Genomic DNA, 20,975 nt, shown 5'->3' with positions numbered 1-20,975 from the left:
TTGAATAATAATTTTTTAAAATATTTCTTCACTTCATCATGCGGGCCGCAACTAGGGGTGACATGGGCCGCGAGATTGAGACACAGGCATTAGAGCCTCTTAATGCATGTTTTTTGGGGGGGGTTCCCACTGCTGTGGAATTACCAGAAATAGAGAGAGCATAGCCTAACATATGAAACAGGAAAAGACCACTGTGTAATCATTTTATTTCTACAAAGTATCTGTATTCTGAATACCACCTTTTTGAACAGTAACTGTATTCCGTTACTCCCCAATACTGGCTACACTGTACAGCATATACTACGTTGTTAAGTTTGTGTTTAGGAGTTCTGTTCTTGGGATGAACCAGTTTTTGTCTGAGTCTGTTGCTGGGTCTGAAGTACACTGGGATGTAGTGTTTGTAGACTCTCCTGAGTTTTTCTGATAAAGCTGCTACATACAGGATAATAATATTGCGTTTCTCTTTCTGATCCTCCCCTCCCCAGTTGTCTGATCTTTTTTTCAGTCTCTTTGTTGACTTGATGAAGGCCCAATTAGGATAACCGCATGTTTTAAGAGCCTCCTTCACATGTGTGCGTTCCTTCTTTTTCCCATCAGGCTCAGAGGGAACATTTCCTGGATAGTGTTGTAGGGTCTTGATTACTCCAAGTTTGTGTTCCAGAGGGTGGTGGGAGTGGTGACTCCATCTATGTCCACTGGGGCTATCTATTTCCACTGTGAACTACCGTCTTTGAACATAGGCGGTGGTTTACAACACCAACTGTCTGCCATCTATAATCCAGTTTTGAGATCCCTTCCCAGACACCTAACACCCACTCACATGATAGGGTACGGCTAGGTTTCACAATGAGTTCACCTGAAACCTTGGCTTATTGTGACCTACACCTGTTTTCACACCTTGGCTTGTGTGACTAATTAGAGGATCATAAGGGGGTCCATTATCCCTGTTGGGGGGACACTCCCATAGGGTTTAAATCTGGGACCCTCCACCATTTAATCCTAGAACTGAAAAAGCTTCTCGGATGAGAGATGAAACGTCTGCAAGCAACTTAAATAAGTCCAGACGCTTTTCTTTCCAAGCTCCTTAGACTACGATGACCTAGATGACTGAAAACCTTCACAGAGTTTTTAGCTGGTATTTTTTTTTTTACAAGTCTTATACATTTATTAGAAGAAGATAATGTTGTATAAATTTCTGAATCTGAGTAAACAAATCAAATTGTAAACCTGTAAATATGAAGAAGGAATTAGCTTTGCGCTGCTTTAACCTGTAGGAAAATCTTAACTAATGATTTTTCAACAGCGCTGCAGGATGGAAACACTGGTTTTCCCAATCATATGGCAACAGAAGGAGGGTCCATCACAATCAGCTGCAAATGTTCTTCTCCTGGACAAAAGAAACTGTTCTGCAAGAAAAATGGTGACACAATTATTCTCTTTCAAACAACTAACGACTCGGCTCAGAGGGAGAGATACAGCATTCACAACGAAGATTTTCTTTATCTGAGCATCACACAGCTGAAAAACTCAGACTCAGGCATGTACAACTGCACTTTGAACAAATCGGGGAATCTGGAGTCGTGCTGTAATTTTCATATTGTCGTCACAGGTGAGTTTTGTCTAAAAAAATGTAGCTTGATTTCTCTGATCCGTTAAAGAAAGTTTAATTCACCTTCATTATTCTACATGGTAGTCTGAGCTTCAAGGGTCTCTTTCCTTCCTATAATGTTATTCTGGCCTTTTAAAGTTCTGTCTCGCTTTCTCATTGTCTTCCATTAGATTTGCCTGCGTTTAAAAAGGAGGCGTTGTGGGTTTTGGTGTTGCCCGTATTTCTGTTTCTCGTTTGTAAAAAGAAGACAGACATCTCTGATCGTAAGTTACCTTCCAACCTTATCTGTGTGATTAAGAATACAGTATCTCACAAAAGTGAGTACACCCCATACATTTTTGTAAATATTTTATTATACCTTTTCATGGGACAACATTGAAGACATGACACTTTGATACAATGTTAAGTAGTCAGTGCAGAGCTTGTGTAACAGTGTAAATTTGATATCACCTTAAAATACCTCAACATACAGCCATTAATTTCTAAACTGCTGGCAACAAAAGTGAGTACAGCCCCAAGGGAAAATGTCCAAACTGTTCCCAAAGTTTCAATATTTTGTGTGGCCACCACTATTTGCCAACACTGTCTTAACTCTGTTGGGTATAGAGTTCACTAGAGCTCTTCCACTCCTCTATGATGACATCATGGGGCAGGTGGATGTTAGAGACCTTGCGCTCCACCACCTTCCATTTGAGGATGCCCCACAGGTGCTCAATAGTCCGGAGACATGCTTGGCCAGTCAAGTACCTTTACCCTCGGTTTATTTAGCAAAGCACTGGTCTTTTTGAAGGTGTGTTTGGGGTCGTTATCATGTTGGAATACTGTCCTGTGGCCCAGTTTCTGAAGGGAGGGGATCATGCTCTGCTTCAGTATGTCAGAGTAAATACTGGCATTCATGGTTCCCTCAGATAACTGTAGCTCCCCAGTGTCAGCAGCACTCATGCAGCAATGACATCCCACTACCATGCTTGACTGGAGGCAAGACACATCTGGCTTTATACTCCTCACCTGGTTACCACCACACATCCTATACACCATCTGAACCAAATAGGTTTATCTTGGTCTCATCAGACCATATTCGACCATGGCGAGGTTTGTACTGTCAATCTTTTTAAATCTTATCTTAAAACACATTTTTATTTACTGGCCTTTAATACAGCATGAGAGTTATTTGTTAATTCATATTAGGTGTTTTGCCATCAATACTCTAAGTTATTTTATTAGGTATGTTGTATTCTTGTACAGCACTTTGGTCAACGCTCCTGTTGTAATTAAATGTGCTATATAAATAAATAAACTATAACTATAACTATGTTGTTGGCGCATTTCAGGAGGACGCTGCTAATAAAGTTACACAATTGCACAGTGAATTTATGTTTTTATATATATTTACAAAGCACCACAGTTATTGTCTTGGTCGTATAATTTTATTTTGTTGTATTTATCAAAAAAGGTCAGGGACCGCTGGCCTAGGCCATCTTTATGTAGAGTAGCAATTCTCTTTTTCAGATCCTTAGAGAATACTTTGCCATGATGATATCAGAATGTGTGAGAGCAATAACACCAAATTCAACACACCTGTTCCCCATTTAAACCTGAGACCTTGTAACGCTAATGAGTCACATGACATTAGGGAAGGAAAAGGGCTATTTGGGCACAATTTGGACATTTTCCCTTAGGGTTTTAAGCAATAATGGCCATATGTTGAGTTATTTTGAGGTAACATCAAATTGACACTGTTATACAAGCTGTACACTGACTACTTTACATTGTATCAAAGTGTCATATCTTCAGTGTTGTCCCATGAAAAGATATAACAAAATATTTACAAAAATGTATGGGCTGTACTCACTTTTGTGAGATACTGTAACTCATTCAAATAGTCAGGTGGCCCAGTAGTGCAGTGGTCAGGTTCTAGGTTCTAGGTTCTTTATTATTTGTCACATGCATAGTTATACAAGTATAACACACAGTGAAATGTAGCCTGACACGCTCCTCGACATGTGCAAAAATTTGGGGGGGGGGGGGGGTGTAGAGGAAGAACATTATATATATATATATATATATATATATACACACATATAGTATATACACTGGGTGAATGTGCAGTAGTAGCAGCAAGCAGGTGAATTCTGTACATTAATATGAATAGATATCTGACTATTTTACAGGATAGACAATATAAACATATTTAAAATTAAAGGAATTGAAATGTACATTGTGCCTTGGTTTAGTGAGCACTGTCACCTTGAGCACTGTCACCTCAAAGGAAGTGATGCTCTTTCTACTGTCCTCATGACTGTGAAGTTATATTTAACTGATGTTTTTTCTATAGGTCAGAACAGACGGAGAAACCCTGACCACAACCAGACTGAGGCGAGCCATCTTCATTTCTTCTTCTTCTTCTTTTGTTTTTAGAAGAGCTTTATTTCTGATTTTGTATCAAATCCCTACTTCACCTTTAATTAAAGTTGCAGTAATCAGATTTTCTTTTAATTAATGGTGTATCAAATAGCTTTGTGTTGTGTTGACAATTATGAATCTTTTAGTACAATTTCATTTTTCTTTTTGTTTGTTTGCTGATGTGCCTTTTGAAACATGCTGGGAGTAGCTGTAAGGTGAAACTTGTGCTTTGAATGTGAAGATCTCAGTTTCCAGTGTGCATCACACATATTTCAGGTTTCACTACTTGTTACAGACAAATCCGGGTCTTCTTTGCAAACCACAACAGCGGCAATATGTTATCGATGAAAGGAATCACAAATCACATTTCTTTTTAAATCAAGATTGATTGTATTGTCTCTGTGACTCAGTGACTGTTACTGCATACAAGAGTTTATGATTTTGGAACTGAGAATAAAGTATCTCTGAGTCTGGATGTGGATTTTTTAGCAGTCCTGTTGTGCCTGCCTGATGCCAGCAGCTAGGACTGATTATGGCTAGGGTGTAGGGGATTCTTTATGATGTTCCTGGCTCTACTGAGGGAGTGGGATGTGGCAATGTCATCCTTTGTGGGTAGTGAGAAGCCAATGATCTTTGCAGCAGATCGGATGTCACCATGTAGGGTGTTTTTTGCCTGTGTGAAAAAAAGCATGGGTCAATACCACCAGAGGTTTGGGGTGAAACCACTGTGTGATGTTGCCTCAGCTTATCATGGAATTTATTGAGGTGATGCGAGATGTGAGTAGAGGTTGAGGTGCCTGGGAAGGGATCTCAAGACTGACAATTGATGTTGTAAGCCACCCCCTCTGTTTAATAATGGTTCATCTGTGATCAGTGATGATGGACATAAATGGTCTCTTTCACTGCTCTTTCAAACCATTTGTCTTCTTGGACCAAAATGTGAACACTGGCATCCTTGAAAATCTGACCGTTTGTCTTTAGATGCAGATGTACAGCTGAGTCTTGTCCTGTCGAGGTGGCTTGTCTTTGTTGTGCCGTGCATTTATGGGCTTGCTGTTTGGTTTCTACAGGAAGTAAGGCAGTGGGCTCGGTTTCGAGGAGCAGTGGTGCAGAGTGACATGGAAAAAATTGGGGATGGAGTCTAACTTTCTATGTCTAGTTAGCTAAGTATTTTACCAACATGCAGATGATGGTGGTGAGGTCCGGATGCATCGTGCTGGTGAAAATGTCTGGGAGGATGGTGGTGAATTCTGCAATTTTCCTCAATTACTTAAAGCTAAGGCATGTCATCAGTTTCTGTTTGAATGTGTCACAGTTTTATCAAATCTGTATATTTTCCCCTAGGTTACAATTTATGAGAATTGTTCTCCAGTCCCGCCACCAGACGATCCGATCTATCAGAGCCTTGATCCAGCCAGCAGGGACCTGGATCAAATCTACTCTCCACTCACACATAACAACACAAATGATACTGTCCACATCTGAATATGGATTTTATACCATAAAGGTTGATTTTGCAACCAGAGAAACAAAAACTCATACTATGGATTGTGACTTCAAACTCATCCTTTTCCTTTCCTTTAATGAAAAAAAGAATATAAAGATTTGAATGTGCCAGTGAGTTTCTTTTGTTTTTTTCTTGTAATGTACAAAATCCTCAGTTAACCTAAAAGCACCACCTGGTGGTGATGCAACAGTACTCCCAAATATTGTGTTGTATGCTTTCAAACTGAACTCTTATGTTTCAAAGTATTGATGAACAGCAATTTGCTTGTCTTCAGCAGTGATGGTTCGATACTTTGGTGTCACAGTTCGATATTTTTTCGATACAAAAAAATGTTCATGCCTTTTAATTTTGTCATCTATTAAAATTATAAATATATATTTTAATTCAAAAGTACAGTTTTTAAATTAAATGTTGCTGAAACAACAAAATAATAAAAATAAATAAACAAATCTTTCTGATCAAGAAATCACTCATCTTTGGGAACGAGAGTTTATTACAGAGAAATGGCTCTTTCCAAAATAAAAGCTATACTATACGCTTCTTCTGGGCTATATTCTCAGCAGCATATTAAACATATCAGGTCCCCATAAGGAGAATCATGTGCTAACGGCTGTCTAAATGACTCGGGTAAAGTTTGTAGCATGCTTGCTTGTTGTTTTTGTCTGCTTCCACTTGTCTTTGCACTAGGATGATGTCGGCGTAAATGTGCAGTTATATTTGTTGTGTTCCCACTAATGCTGTCAGCGTTAATCTTGTTAAAATGACGCGGAAAATCTCCGTTAACAAGTTACCTCGGATCGCTCCGTGTGTGGGGCGTCAACACGTTAACGAGCTAACTGCGGTAACGCACTAGTTCCCACCAATTGAGCATTGTGTGGCACATCCGACATACTGTTTTACTTTTGTCCATGACGCGCTTACCATCAGGGTCATGCTTCACATGAAAACCAAGATGGTTCCAAACCCCAGATCTGAATGAGGGTGGGGGAGGTTCAATTTCGGGTATCGTTGAGGCAGTTGCCATGTTGCAACGAGCTTAACTTCTTCTTCTTCTTCTTCTTTTTTTTTAAAAAGAAGCTTAACTTCTGTCTTGCTAGCTTGTGCTGCGCTCAGTGGATCTGCACTCGACAGTGCAGCCTAGGCGGAGTAGTCGAACGCAGATCCACTGAGCGCTCAACACAGACAGAAGAAAAATTGATAAAATAAATTAAAAATTGTGTATTGCTCAATACATATGCGTACCGAACCGAAAGCACTGTATCGAACGGTTCACTATCGATACGAGTATTGTTGCACCGCTAGTAATCACGATCACTTTCTAGCACGACACCTGGAGCTAAGGGGTCAAAACAATCGCATGAGTGCTGCTGTTTGACTGAGGAAGAATAAAGTAGTCGTGGTAAGCCAATCACATGACCACTTAAAGACAAAGCAACAAGGTGATATATACCAGTTTTTAAATTGTGTTGATAGGCTACGTAAAACCAGAGTCATGATAAACAATATATAGGCAGCGTTTTTTTCCTGAATAGTTTAGTCATATTTACTGTCTAAGGACGGCGCTAGCAAGCACTCTCTGCTCATGAGTAACCCCCCCCAGCACCCCCCCCCCAAAAAAAAAAAACCCGGGAAGTTTTAGGGAGAGAGAGAGAGCGAGAGAGAGAGAGCAGAAAAAGAGAGAGAGAGGGAGTTTTGAGATGTGAGAGATTTGTGACGTTTAGCGTGTTTGGAGTGTGTACTTAATGTGTTGTCTTGTGTAGTTAGTGTGTAGTGTTGTGGATAGTTTTGTGTTGTGTGTCAGAACAATGGGGCGACTGCTGTCTCCAGGTAGAAACAGGAGTGATACACCTGCTGCTGTCAGACCTGCAGGTATCAGGCTTTGATATTCTCCTTTATAGTGGACAGAAATTGTGTTTTTGGAGTGGCACAAATAATTTGTGTGGCATCTTATTGAATGCGGAACAGCTGATTGTTCTGTAAATAGTTTGAAATGGTTATTTAAAAAAAGAGTAAAAGGTAAATGAATGCAAATAACTTTGTTGTTTGCAAAACTTGTGCATATGATTTTAAAATTGACAATTTGTATTTGCATTTAAAGTTATGAAATATGATTCAATAAACATGTTTGTGGTTGTTACGATAAAAAATATAACTTTTTCTACTCTGATTTTATGTTTTTTTTGTCTGATTTTAGATCAGTTGTGTTAATACAGTATGTCAAAATGAAAACACAACTCTTTATTCAGACACATAAGGTTGCGCTGAAAAGGATGATACCAAACAAGGCAAATAAACTGTTTTTAAAGGTGAAATGTGGAGGGAAAATCAAAAGTAGTTAAAAATGGCCCCTGGACCCCAGAGGCTTAAACATTTTAAACATTTTTTTAAAGTAACGCAATAGTTACTTTTCAAGTAATTAATTACTTTTAGAATATTGTAACTCAGTTACTAACTCAGTTACTTTTTTGAAGAAGTAACTAGTAACTATAATTAATTACTTTTTCAAAGTAACTTGCCCAACACTGGTCTTCAGCGACTCTGGCAACATAATAAACTGCATAGTAGTAAGTTTAAGGACTTCAAAGTTTTAAAACACCATTAAAATTTAACTGAAATCAAATATAAAATGCAATATTGTATTTGGGTCTAGAGACCCTTGAAGCTAATAATGAAGGGTGAATTGAACTTTCTTTAAAGGATCAGAGATCAAGCTACATGTTTTAGAAGAACAGTTAGTGAGCACTTAAAAAAGTGCATGTGTGACTGAGTGTGAATGGGTGAATGTGGCATGTTGCATAAAGAGCTTTGAGCACTCCAGGAGAGTAAAAAAGTGCTATATATGAATCAGTCCATTAACAATATAACCACCCCCACCCAAAATCGGGTAACAAGCCCCAAGAGTGATGGAAGAAGGAGCTTTGAGTGTGAGAGGAACTGACCTGCAAGATGGGATCACGGTGAAGCTTGAAACCAAGCTACTGCAAGGTTACCAAGATTACTTGAAGTACTCTCTGAAGATCTACTAGATGTAGACTAGATATAAATGTAGCACTACTTTATTCTCTCATCTGAATCCTCGGTGGTGTTTAATAGTTTGAGAGCAAGTAAAGAATAAATAACAAAATTAAAAATTAGTCTACATGCAAACTGGATGTAAGTTTAGCAAGTACAAACAAGTACTCTGTTTTAGTGTCATGTATTTGTGCTTAGAGAACAAACAAAATATTTGGAACCAACAGGAAAAAATAAAGTTTCCTCGAAGGCTATATATTTCTTACTGATAATCATGGGAAAGTGGTAGAAAATAGACACAATTGTCTACTAGCATCTATTGTCCAGCACATTTCCCTGATTAGACATTAATGTCTATGATGTCCACCTTACTCCTAACCATATTTTCCCACCGGAAAACTTTACACCCTCCTGCTGTACACACACAGAGGCCTGAGGGATCTTCCAGGAATGGAGATGCTTTTTCCAATGATCCAATCAGTCAGTTCGTGACGATTTAATATCTGTGGATTTCTAATCTGGAACATAACCTGCTACGCAGCATGTTTGTCACAGTTGAGACCAAAAAAGCTGAATAAATCACTTATTACATTTTCAGAGGCAAGTATGGAAGCTGGTGAAGCCATCACAGGTAAGATCCACCTGCACAACCTTGGGACAACCTAAGGCATGTTGCAACCACAAGTGCTTGACTTCAATGCCACTGTGGGTATTCACAATGTGTGACACTAATATATGTTTTTGTGCAGTGTGCAGGAACACGGGACATGGTCCAACACAAAGTGAAAGTACAAAAAGAAAAGCATGCTAAAAAAAAACAAAAAACAGGCAAGTATGGAAGACCGGTTTGCTCATGACAGGTAAGATCTCCTTGCAGAACAAAGGCACATGCAGTCATGAGTACTTACCTGCGAGTGTTAAGCACAGCGTACAATCTCATGTTCTTGCAAAAGAACACACAAGACAAGATTTTGACTGTAATTCAGCTGAATAGTGTTTGGGGAAGTTGTTAAGATGGTTCCTAGTTTAGAGACATTAGAAACTGCACATGCTCATCTTAAACTTCACCTGGACAACCTGGCAGACTCTGAAATCATTCTAGTCTCTGTGTTTCAGTATTGTAGGTCATCTCTCATGTGACAGTTTAAACTGCCACCTCTCCTTCCTTGTTCATCTGTGTGTAACCTCGTTGACTTTCTCTGCCACCAAACCTACACACACTTCTTCTAATGTGCCAACATAGTTAACCTTTAGATTCAACTTAAGGTTTCTTCCGGTGTCAAATTTCTGAGCGGTAAAAACCCTGTGTGAGTAGTAAATTATCATGGTTTTGTTACAAAAGACAATATCACTGTTTGTGGTTAACCTCACAATTTTGCACAAATATCAGCTAAAATCAGGACTGAAACAAAACCAATGAGGGGCAATGAACAAACATTGCAACAGCTGAAGCATGCACTGAAATGCACTTTTACTTACACTAGTTCTGGTTTGTTTTACATTCAAAACAAAGGATTTAATTTTTGTCTGTAGTTAATGAAACCTTTTCATAAAATTGGACTAAATCATTCTTGCAAAACAGGAAGTCGAATGTTCCTTTTTTCTAAGTAAAGAAGGAAGAGAGGAAGCAGTTACTCATCACAGCCTCGATATGAAACTGTGTCACAGTTTGGTCTGTTTCATCTTCATTCGTGAGTAAATTTTCTTATTTAACTTGTTTTATCACTTTTATTATTATTTTATTTCTATGTGGTGTTAACGAATTCATTTTGCAACTTGCTGAACAGTTTAAATGGTTTATTCTGTTTTGCTCATTATTGTCACCTCTCGCTTACAAGTTATTGGTTTCTGTGGTTAAACACGTGGTTAAGAGTTGGGAAAAGGTCACTTCCACACATAGCTCACCAACAACACAATTTAACTGCTTAAAAATATAAATGTATGGAGAAAATAAGTTCTTAGCACAAAAATATTTTTTTATAGATATATTTTTAGTTTCACAATAGATCTCTCGTTAGACATTGGCCTTCTAATCATAGTTTCATCTTTGTTGAATTACCCAAATGTTTTTCTTTTTTTAAAAGATCAATTTTTTGTTGCCTTTTCTGGTATAAAGAGTTAGAAGTGCAGACTGGTGTTGCGTCAGACTTACTGAGTTAGCAAATACACAGGATATTAAAAAAATAATCTTAGAGAGTCGTTTCCATTGTTTTAAAAAGCACAACATGAACGTGTTAACGGAAACAACAAATCCACAACCTCCATTTCACATGCAAAGAAAGCAAAAGAAGATTTAATCAGAAACACAAAAAGTCCAGCTTTCAAGCTTTTTTTAAATAAGGTTCTGAGTTTTCATCAGCCGATGGTTTGTGTTGATGTCAGGAAGAATCATGGAGCTGTGTTTGCAAATTCAAAATCAATAAAAATGTAGTGAATTTAACTGAAACTGAAAATGTTCGATCTGCTTAAATAATTTTTGGTCTTCAATTTAATTTATAAAGGTGTTTTAAATTAGTTTGGGCATGTTGTAATTACTGATTGTTTGCATTTTCAGAAGCACTTCAGGATGGAAACGCTGATCTTGCTACTGCTGAAATTCCCATCCATGCAGAAAGGGAGGGAGGAAACATCACAGTTGGCTGTTCATTTTCTTTGTCTGGAAGCTTGAGGCTCTTCTGTAAGGAAAAATGTGAACAAGGAAAAATTCTCATTGAAACAACAGAGGACACAGCTCAACGAGGCAGATATAGCATTGAATATAAAGAAGGAAGCTTTCTAGGAACTAAGACAATTATGTATGCGAGCATCACAAAGCTGGAAGTGTCTGACTCGGGAGTGTACAGGTGCTCTTTGGGCAGAATGGGTGTAGATTTTCTTGATTCAAACTATGAATTTCAGATCTCTGTCAAAGAAGGTGAGTTTCTGCTGAATGTCACGAAAATGTTTGTTCATACCTGTCCAAATACTTACTGACACCTTATTCAAATAACCTTTGTATATTATATCAACTGTAAAAATGCAGTTTTATCAGTTCTGCTGTGAAGCCCAAACTATTACTTTATTGTACGTGTTTCACTAAAAGAATATTAATGAACCTCCAGTTAACCTGTCAGTTAACTAGCTGCATTATTCATTATTGATAGCTTCAAGTGTTTCAATGCTAAATTTAATTCTGAAACCTTTTTCAACATAAACATTTGTCCCATCAGCCTCCACACCAACAATGAAGATGACACCAGAGAGTTCAAACTCCACTGCTACATCATCCTCCACTGAAGCATTCCAACACTTTCCCACCCAACCTGCAAGTTCAGGTACATTTATATTTGCATGTATGTAGATGGGTCTATTTAAATTATGCATGAGTTTATTAGAATGTGTCACATACCCACAAAGGAATAATTGTGTTAGAAGTAAGAATACATTAAATTGAAATAACATACAAGTAGAAAAAGTGCAGTACTTCTAATCTTCTAATCTTTCTATTTTTACAATTGTGAGTACAGCAGTTATAGCACACAAAAAGCCTCATTTGAACTGTAGGTATTAATGAATACTTTAATTAAAATGAGGAAGCACAGCAGTAGATAATCATGCCTAAAACCAAAAAAAACTTCTCTTTATAGTTTTCATCTTAAGGTGGACATGTATGAGCAACTATGCTTTAAGTAATATTAAGTGAACACTTCTCTCTACCTAATGAGGTGTTGTATGTGTTGGTGCTGAATGGATAAGGAAAATACCTGCTTACTGTGAACATGCAAGCACATGAATTCACATAACACTGTGGCTAAATGAACTGGCCCACGGCCACATGCTGTATTTAAACTAAATAAACTAAGTCTGTTCTGTTCAACTCCTGTAGATCTGCTGCTATACACGGGTCTGTTTGTGATTGTCCTGATCGCCTTCTTATCAGCAGCTTTGCTGATTTTCTGCAAGAGGAGAGCCACTAAACCCATAAGTGAGCGTACAAAAAATGAATTTTAAAGCATTTTGTAATATTTTTAAAGGACTTTATTGATGCATTATCCTGTTTTGGAGACTATCCCCAACCTAGTTTTTGCAGTAAGATCTAGAAATATACTTTATGGAGACTATTTGCAAAAATAACTTTCAGTGGGACATATTTGTATGTACCAAGTGTTTAGTGTAAGACTTTAAAGAACACTTTTTAAAAAGATACTATTCATCTGAAGCTATAATGTTCTTTTAAATTGTGTACACAGAAGTCAAACTTGTCTTCCATAGCACACACACACACACACGCACGCACACACACACACACACACACTCTCTCTTCCCTGTATGTAACCAAAGCACCAGATGTTCATTTATAACTAAGAACAGTGACTGGTTACAGCAGTAATTACTTGTAGTTACTATTTAGTTAATAGTTACTAGTCATTTAGATATTTATGTCACTGACCTGAAGTTATTTTAGTTCTTCAGATTTAGTTCCTCATATTTTACAGAGTTTGCTTCCTCAGGTTCTACGTATTGCAAGGTTTCCTCATGCAAGATGTTTATTTTCTGAACTTTATGTTTTCAGGACCTCCAGTAGAAAATGTGTACTCCAGCATCATAGATGTAAGTTTTAGGAAGTATGAGACATGACTTTCATTATTGCTAAGTTTGTATCAGTCAGGTGGTTTCTTCTCCTCCTTCAGGACAAGCAGCTGTATGAAGAGATCAGAGAGGAGACATTTCCACCTCCTGTGGAAATGTCTACAGTTTACACCACTGCCACACGCCCCCAGCCAGATGGAGTTGAAAGCTCAGATGACTAAAGCATCGCCACTTAGAACTTAAAACGGTGTAAGTGGCGTGATCTTTCAGTTCAGTTCTTTATAGTGAATCAGGTAAAAATGGGAATAGTCATTTTTCAGTTCTCAGACACAAAGATGAAAGTTGTGAAATAATTTTTCCCAATAAACTGTTGACGGTTAAAGATATAAACGTTTCTTCTTTAACTGTAAACAGGGTGCACCAAGGTGGCACCGGCCACCACCTCAAAATTTGCTGGCCTTCCTGCCAAAACTGTCCTGTGATGGTAATAAGTTAAATAAACTTGAGCACAGGAGAGACAAAAACACCCTACAATGAGTTGAAACATTAAATCGTTATTTAAAGCAAATTATTATAGATTTCAAAATCTTATTTGGTTCTCATATTTACCCATTTTCAGTGATATCGACTTTAATAGCAGGAAATTAAGTTGACAGCGATCGTTGCTCAAGAGTTGGCAGTTCGTCTTGTAATCGGAAGGTTGCCGGTTTGAGCCCCGGCTCAGACAGTCTCGGTCATTGTGCGATATGGCAGCCTTGCCTCTGTCAGTCTGCTCCAGGGCAGCTGTGGCTACAACTGTAGCTGTCTCCACCAGTGTATGAACGTGAGAGTGAATGAATAGTGGTATTGTAAAGTGCTTTGAGGGGTCCTGAAAAGCGCTATATAAATGCAATCCATTATTAATATATAATTCTTTTCTTTCTCTCATTTTTGCCATATTTTTCAAGTTACCTGTATTTGACAACAGCATAATACAACTGGAAATTCTGTATTGGGTGGCCCCCATATGGCTGCCCGTATGAAAGAATGGTGGAGCTGCCTGGGAAAAGTCTTTTAAATTTGTATTTTACAATAAATTTGGATTCAAATTTATATTAAAAAAATATTTTTAATTTATGGGATTAAGGATTTCAAAGATTGTTCAGATTTTATGTCAATAATATGTTGGATGGTTCAGGACTAAGCATATATATTGATACATGTTGATACTGATATTTAAATATATATAAAAAGAATCAAGCTATTCAAACCTTTCTATATAAACACAGTAGAGTGATACCAAGTTAACTTTCCCATTTCTGTTAGTTGCTATGCTTTTCTGATGGATCTCTGTCACCCAGGTAATTATGATACTCAGATTTGCTGGTAATGTACACACACTCTGGATCCAGTTTATTAGGTACAACTAATCATAACAATTTTTTTCATAAATGCTATCTTTTGATCAGAGCAGTAATTGGACTGTTTTTGCAATTGTTGAGGAGCCAGTGGAATGAAATGAATCCAGTTGTGTAATGACTGATCCATGTCATCATCTTTTGCTTTACCTTATCATTACTGATCTGCGTTTCATGTATTCTACCATTTCTTCTTAAATATGTATTCTTTTCTTAGGTGCACTCTAAGCGAAGTGCTCTGCCGTGTTCACAAATGAAGATTTGACGTACCACAGCATCAATCCAGGGACCGGAACGAAACCTACGCTACACTCACAGAGATATCAAATCTAAATTACATATTGTCTGTGTGTGCTAGCTCATGCATGCTTTAAAACAACTCTAATGACATGATGAATGCGATGGATAGGAAAGATATACTAAGGAATAAAGCTAAAAGGAAAAAATATGAGTTAAAATGGTTAAGTTGTTGTGATAACTACTCACGAATGAACCAGCTAATGTAAAATATAGTAATATAATTATTATTTGAGACTATGATGTTCAAAAAATTGAATAAAATCAAAGGAAAGGAAATGAACTTATAAACTTGTATTATAAACTTATAATTTATCTATGGACATATAGGAAGGATCAAATAAAAAATATGTAACTAAATCAAGTCAACAACAAAGGAAATAAAATTTGTTTTATTCTAAAAGTAACTAAAAACACATTTGTCTGCATCTTAGTGCTCTATGTAACATTCACACTCCACTGACTGTATCAGGAGCAACTTAAGGCTCAGTAACTTGCCCAAAGATACTTCAGCATGTAGTCAGCATGACTGAAGAAGCTAGGAATTGAACCACCAAACTCCCAATTATTAGATATTTGATTATTGCTCTACATCCTGAGCTGCAGGCACCCAGATGCTTCCCGGCAGAAGAAACTTAGTAAGAAACAAATGTCATCATGATTTATTTGTGTGCATGGCACCACAACAGGGTGCTCACTAACTTTTTTTGATATGCCAGGTGATTTCAAATGCAATGTTTCCAGTAGGTTAACAAACACCACACACAATTTCTTTCTGTGTGGTTTGGACCATAGACCATCTTTGTGCTAGTTAAAGGTCCAAAAAAAGTAATAACTTTACTCTTAAAGGCAAAATATATCAGAAAAAAGACACACAGGTGGGAAGATGAGAGATCGTCAAAGGTAACAAAAGCTCAGCAAGTGACATTTGATGCTCTGGAAATTTAATGTATTGTTCTGAATTAATTTAGATTCTTTTCAACTTGACCACACATGCTTTATATTAAGGTTTCTTTCAAACTGAGAAATGTCTTTGAAAACAAATTAAAAGATAATAATGTCATGATGTTCAGCGTTTATTGTGCAATATGTGCTAGTTGGGCTGGTTTGCAGAGGCGGGCTATGTTGTACTGGTGAATGACAGACTGCGATACCCACAATCACTGCCATGTTAGGTCCTGATAGCAGAAAGAGACATTATAAAAGGAAGACATGGCACTGAAAGAATTCTGAATTGGAATTTGTGGTAGATTTTTGTAACCAAATAAATGGTTGTAGATACAATACAATTTATACAGCACGTTTAAAACCAGGGGGTACACCAAAGTGCTTCACAGTAAGGAATGACGGTAAATGATTACACTGGACAGTAAGTCATTAAAACAATTTCAGTGAAAGCCTCAGTTACATACAGTGGGGCAAAAAAGTATTTAGTCAGCCACCGATTGTGCAAGTTCCCCCACCTAAAATGATGACAGAGGTCAGTAAGTTGCACCAGAGGTACACTTCAACTGTGAGAGACAGAATGTGAAAAAAAAAATCCATGAATCCACATGGTAGGATTTGTAAAGAATTTATTCGTAAATCAGGGTGGAAAATAAGTATTTGGTCAATAACAAAAATACAACTCAATACTTTGTAACATAACCTTTGTTGGCAATAACAGAGGTCAAACGTTTACTATAGGTCTTTACCAGGTTTGCACACACAGTAGCTGGTATTTTGGCCCATTCCTTCATGCAGATCTTCTCGAGAGCAGTGATGTTTTGGGGCTGTCGCCGAGCAACACGGACTTTCAACTCCCGCCACAGATTTTCTATGGGGTTGAGGTCTGGAGACTGGCTAGGCCACTCCAGGACTTTCAAATGCTTCTTACGGAGCCACTCCTTTGTTGCCCGGGCGGTGTGTTTTGGATCATTGTCATGTTGGAAGACCCAGCCTCGTTTCATCTTCAAAGTTCTCACTGATGGAAGGAGGTTTTGGCTCAAAATCTCACGATACATGGCCCCATTCATTCTGTCCTTAACACGGATCAGTCGTCCTGTCCCCTTGGCAGAAAAACAGCCCCATAGCATGATGTTTCCACCCCCATGCTTCACAGTAGGTATGGTGTTCTTGGGATGCAACTCAGTATTCTTCGTCCTCCAAACACGACGAGTTGAGTTTATACCAAAAAGTTCTACTTTGGTTTCATCTGACCACATGACATTCTCCCAATCCTCTGCTGTATCATCCATGTGCTCTCTGGCAAACTGCAGACGGGCCTGGACATGCACTGGCTTCAGCAGCGGAACACGTCTGGCACTGCGGGATTTGATTCCCTGCCGTTGTAGTGTGTTACTGATGGTGGCCTTTGTTACTTTGGTCCCAGCTCTCTGCAGGTCATTCACCAGGTCCCCCCGTGTGGTTCTGGGATCTTTGCTCACCGTTCTCATGATCATTTTGACCCCACGGGATCAGATCTTGCGTGGAGCCCCAGATCGTGGGAGATTATCAGTGGTCTTGTATGTCTTCCATTTTCTGATGATTGCTCCCACAGTTGATTTTTTCACACCAAGCTGCTTGCCTATTGTAGATTCACTCTTCCCAGTCTGGTGCAGGTCTACAATACTTTTCCTGGTGTCCTTCGAAAGCTCTTTGGTCTTGGCCATGGCGGCGTTTGGAGTCTGACTGTTTGAGGCTGTGGACAGGTGTCTTTTACACAGATGATGAGTTCAAACAGGTGCCATTCATACAGGTAACGAGTGGGGGACAGAAAAGCTTCTTACAGAAGACGTTACAGGTCTGTGAGAGCCAGAGATTTTCCTTGTTTGAGGTGACCAAATACTTATTTTCCACCCTGATTTACAAATAAATTCTTTACAAATCCTACCATGTGGATTCATGGATTTTTTTTTCACATTCTGTCTCTCACAGTTGAAGTGTACCTCTGGTGCAAATTACTGACCTCTGTCATCATTTTAAGTGGGGGAACTTGCACAATCGGTGGCTGACTAAATACTTTTTTGCCCCACTGTATAGGGCCTGAAAATGTACTCTACCAATTGGTTGAGCAGAACTCTAAAAGGTTAAGAATTGTATTCATGTCTATAAATCTGTGAAGAAATCTTTGCTTCTCACTGACAATCTTTTAAGTAGACTACCTGTTATGTTTAGCCAAAAAAAAACAAAACAACTTTCATTCTTAGCAAAACACCACAAAACCTCAAATTGTTTGTCACATGCAGATTTGAACAGTATTGTTATGACTATTAGTAGTAGTGTTATGACTCTGACTGTCATTCTTCGCAGCTTCAGTGAGTTCAAAACTGAAATCCACCGTGCGACCTTTGCCAGCTTTTACATTTTTCTCATCGGCCTCCACAACAAAAATGACCATGACAACACCACCAGCAACAACAGCAACGCCAGCAACAATATAAACAACACCAACATCACTACCACCAACAACAACAACACAGAATGAATGGCATGAATGGCACATCTGTTGAAGAAGGATTTTTATTTTTTAGAGAAGAATAAGGGGAAAGAAAGGTCTAGAACTACATATATGAATATGTCTTTTTAAGTAAAATCCATAATAGGTCAAAGTATAGTAAGTAATAGATAGAAGTACTGAATTATCAGGGCCCTATCAGAAAAACACACATTATATTTTAGGACTTTAATCTAGTAAATATGCGATTTAAATGATTGTAACTTATGATTATCATTTTGTATTTAATTGTATTTTTTATAATGTTTTTTTTTATTTTTTTTATTGATTTTTATTGACAGTTGCAGCAGCTTTTCAGCTGCCTGCCTCTGCTACATGCCATACACATTTAAGTCATCAGATCAGGGTCAGCCTCCCCTGACACCAAACCCGGAACCCACTGCTCCACCTCTGTCCTGCAGCTGAGCTGCAAACCACAACCTGCCAAAGTATCATTTTCTTTTCCAGTCATAATTCTTTCATTTCCTGAAATTTAGTTCTTTACTGGAACATACACACACCCGATCTCAACGGGGAAAAAAAAATGCTGAATATCTATACTGTTGTGAATTGGGTAATGTGTTTTTATATAAAATGTTGCCACACCATTTCATGGAAATGAAACCAAGAAATAAAAAGCAAAACTGTATGAATATATAAAAAAAAAAATTTGGCAGGTTAGTCTATTCTGCTGAAATTTCTTTGGAGCATTACAAATTGTAGCAGTTTTTATGGCCCCCATCGGCTCGTACGCGTAACTGTATGTCAGGGCATGCTTTTAATGAGACAATGAATGATGTCCTATAGCAGCGGTCCCCAACCCCCGGGCCTCGGACCGGTACCAGTCCGTGAGTCATTTGGTACCGGGCCGCGAGAGTTGAGGCTCAGGTGTGAAATGTATAGCTTTCAGGGTTTTTATCGGTTTTCAGCGTTATTTTGTTATCGTTTTTATCTTTTACTCAGTTTTCCTGGGTCTTTTCACGTGTGTCATGAATAAAATTTCTTCTTTTCGGTACCGGTACTAGTTTTATGTTGTATTTATCCGCGACACCTTAAAGGCCGGTCCATGAAAATATTTTTGGTATAAACCGGTCCGTGGCGCAAAAAAGGTTGGAGACCGCTGTCCTATAAAATGTCCTCCCAGATGTGGCAGACAGGGTGGTGTTATGTGCTTTCCTCCATGGATAGGCCTCCTCAGACCATCACTGACCCACCACCAAACAGGTCATTTCGAATGATGTTACAGGTACATGTCCATTCCTTCTTCAGATCCTTTTACATTTGTCACATGTGACCAGGGTGAACCTGCTCTCATAGTTAGAAAGCACAGGAGGTTACTAATGGACGTTCCAAGTACTGTAAATGCTAATCAGGTTCCACAGAACACAGGGCCCACGAGAGGACCTTGAACCCTCAGGCCACCCTTGTGAAGTCCATTTCTGATGTTTAATTAGAGACATTCACACCAGTGGCTGTTGGAGTTAATTTTTTAAGGCTCTGACATTGCTCATCCTGTTCCCCCATCAGCAGGATGGGTTAAGGAACTTCTATGGCTCTGTCGAGCTCAGAGAATTGTATTAGTCAAACAGCTAACAGATCATCTGCAGAGGAATGGCTTATTTGAAGAGTTTCAGTCAGATTTCAAAGCTCATCACAGTACACAAACAGCTTTAGTGAAGTTCTTTCTGTGGCCTCTGACAGTGGACTCATCTCTGTGCATGTCCTGCTAGATCTTAAGTGCAGCTTTCGAAACTGTTCACCATAATATTCTATTAGAACAATTGTTAAGGTGTTATAGGTGCTGTGCTGCAGTGGTATGTGCCATCTAATAGTCAAAGTCCAACTTTATTGTCATCTCTGCTATATACAGAACAGTATATAGAAAGACGAGACAATGAGGTTCCAGTTCCATTCAGTGCAAAAGACAAACAATAAATGGAACTTTTTTTTTTAATCTAATCTAATCTAATAACTTTGATCTCAGCAAAACCGATTTACTCCGGAACAAATAAAACACAGAAAAAAGCCAAACAATTACATTTTTAAGATATCCGAGTGACTTATATATCATGTTTAACCTGAGTAGCAAAAGACAGCGGGGTCTGAAAACGATGAAGCCGGGTGTGCGCTGCTCTCGCTGGCTCGAGTGACCATTGAACACCCCGGCTAGCTATCGAGCGGGTGGGTAACAGACATCTCCAAAAACGTCGGAGCACTTTTGCAAATATGTGATGTCTTGATAAATCAAGCAGATATTTGAAGTTTACACAGCTACTTTCTCGCTTGAAAATATATTAAAAGTTTATTTTGTGACCCAGAAAGATTAATAAGAGTGATATTAAAACTTGGCAGCGGCCGCCGTTCTTGGAAACTGGAATTGGCTGGGCCGCGCTATAAATTCTGCGATATGGTGTGCCACGAAGGACACACCTGACCCATCCTTCAAATTCGGGGAAATGAAGAATGCATTTGTTGGCCGCATTTTAAGGAGTCGACGAATCGGGACAGCCTTCGTCGCGTGGCTGTGACGTAATTGGCCTTCAAATGCGCCCTCCGAAGGATGCAGCCTACGTTTTGGGACACAGCTTACACCTTTCTTGGCTGCTACCTCAATACACTGTCGGTCCTGCGTGCTGCACAACAACATTCAATATTTAGTATTTAATGTCATTTACTGTTAGCTACATTAATGTGATGGTGCTGTGT

At 38.5% G+C, this 20,975-nt stretch overlaps 1 protein-coding gene and 1 long non-coding RNA gene across 2 annotated transcripts; both read left to right on the top strand.

Annotated features, from left to right (window-relative positions):
* Positions 1 to 820: 820 nt before the first annotated feature.
* Positions 821 to 20,156, top strand: LOC120737338. The gene is made up of 3 exons (XR_005696730.1): positions 821 to 1,124; positions 6,388 to 6,393; positions 20,145 to 20,156. It is a non-coding gene; the product is annotated as an uncharacterized LOC120737338 (long non-coding RNA).
* Positions 10,176 to 15,813, top strand: LOC120737337. The gene is made up of 7 exons (XM_040037977.1): positions 10,176 to 10,222; positions 11,086 to 11,445; positions 11,741 to 11,845; positions 12,397 to 12,495; positions 13,084 to 13,121; positions 13,202 to 13,349; positions 14,715 to 15,813. The coding sequence occupies exons 1-6, from the start codon at positions 10,183 to 10,185 to the stop codon at positions 13,319 to 13,321; spliced, it is 762 nt and encodes a 253-aa protein (XP_039893911.1). The 5' UTR covers positions 10,176 to 10,182; the 3' UTR covers positions 13,322 to 13,349; positions 14,715 to 15,813.
* Positions 20,157 to 20,975: the final 819 nt, after the last annotated feature.

The sequence above is a fragment of the Simochromis diagramma genome, unplaced genomic scaffold, assembly GCF_900408965.1.
Source record: "Simochromis diagramma unplaced genomic scaffold, fSimDia1.1 OVJJ01000061.1, whole genome shotgun sequence".
NCBI classification, from domain to species: Eukaryota; Metazoa; Chordata; class Actinopteri; order Cichliformes; family Cichlidae; genus Simochromis; species Simochromis diagramma.
This window is presented reverse-complemented; position numbering and strand designations above follow the sequence as displayed.

Coding starts and splice junctions, on each gene's coding strand:
- LOC120737337 (XM_040037977.1), top strand. CDS start 10,183: ATGAAACTGTGTCACAGTTTGGTCTGTTTCATCTTCATTC. Junction 10,223..11,085: donor GGTCTGTTTCATCTTCATTC/GTGAGTAAATTT, acceptor TTGCATTTTCAG/AAGCACTTCAGGATGGAAAC. Junction 11,846..12,396: donor CACCCAACCTGCAAGTTCAG/GTACATTTATAT, acceptor CAACTCCTGTAG/ATCTGCTGCTATACACGGGT.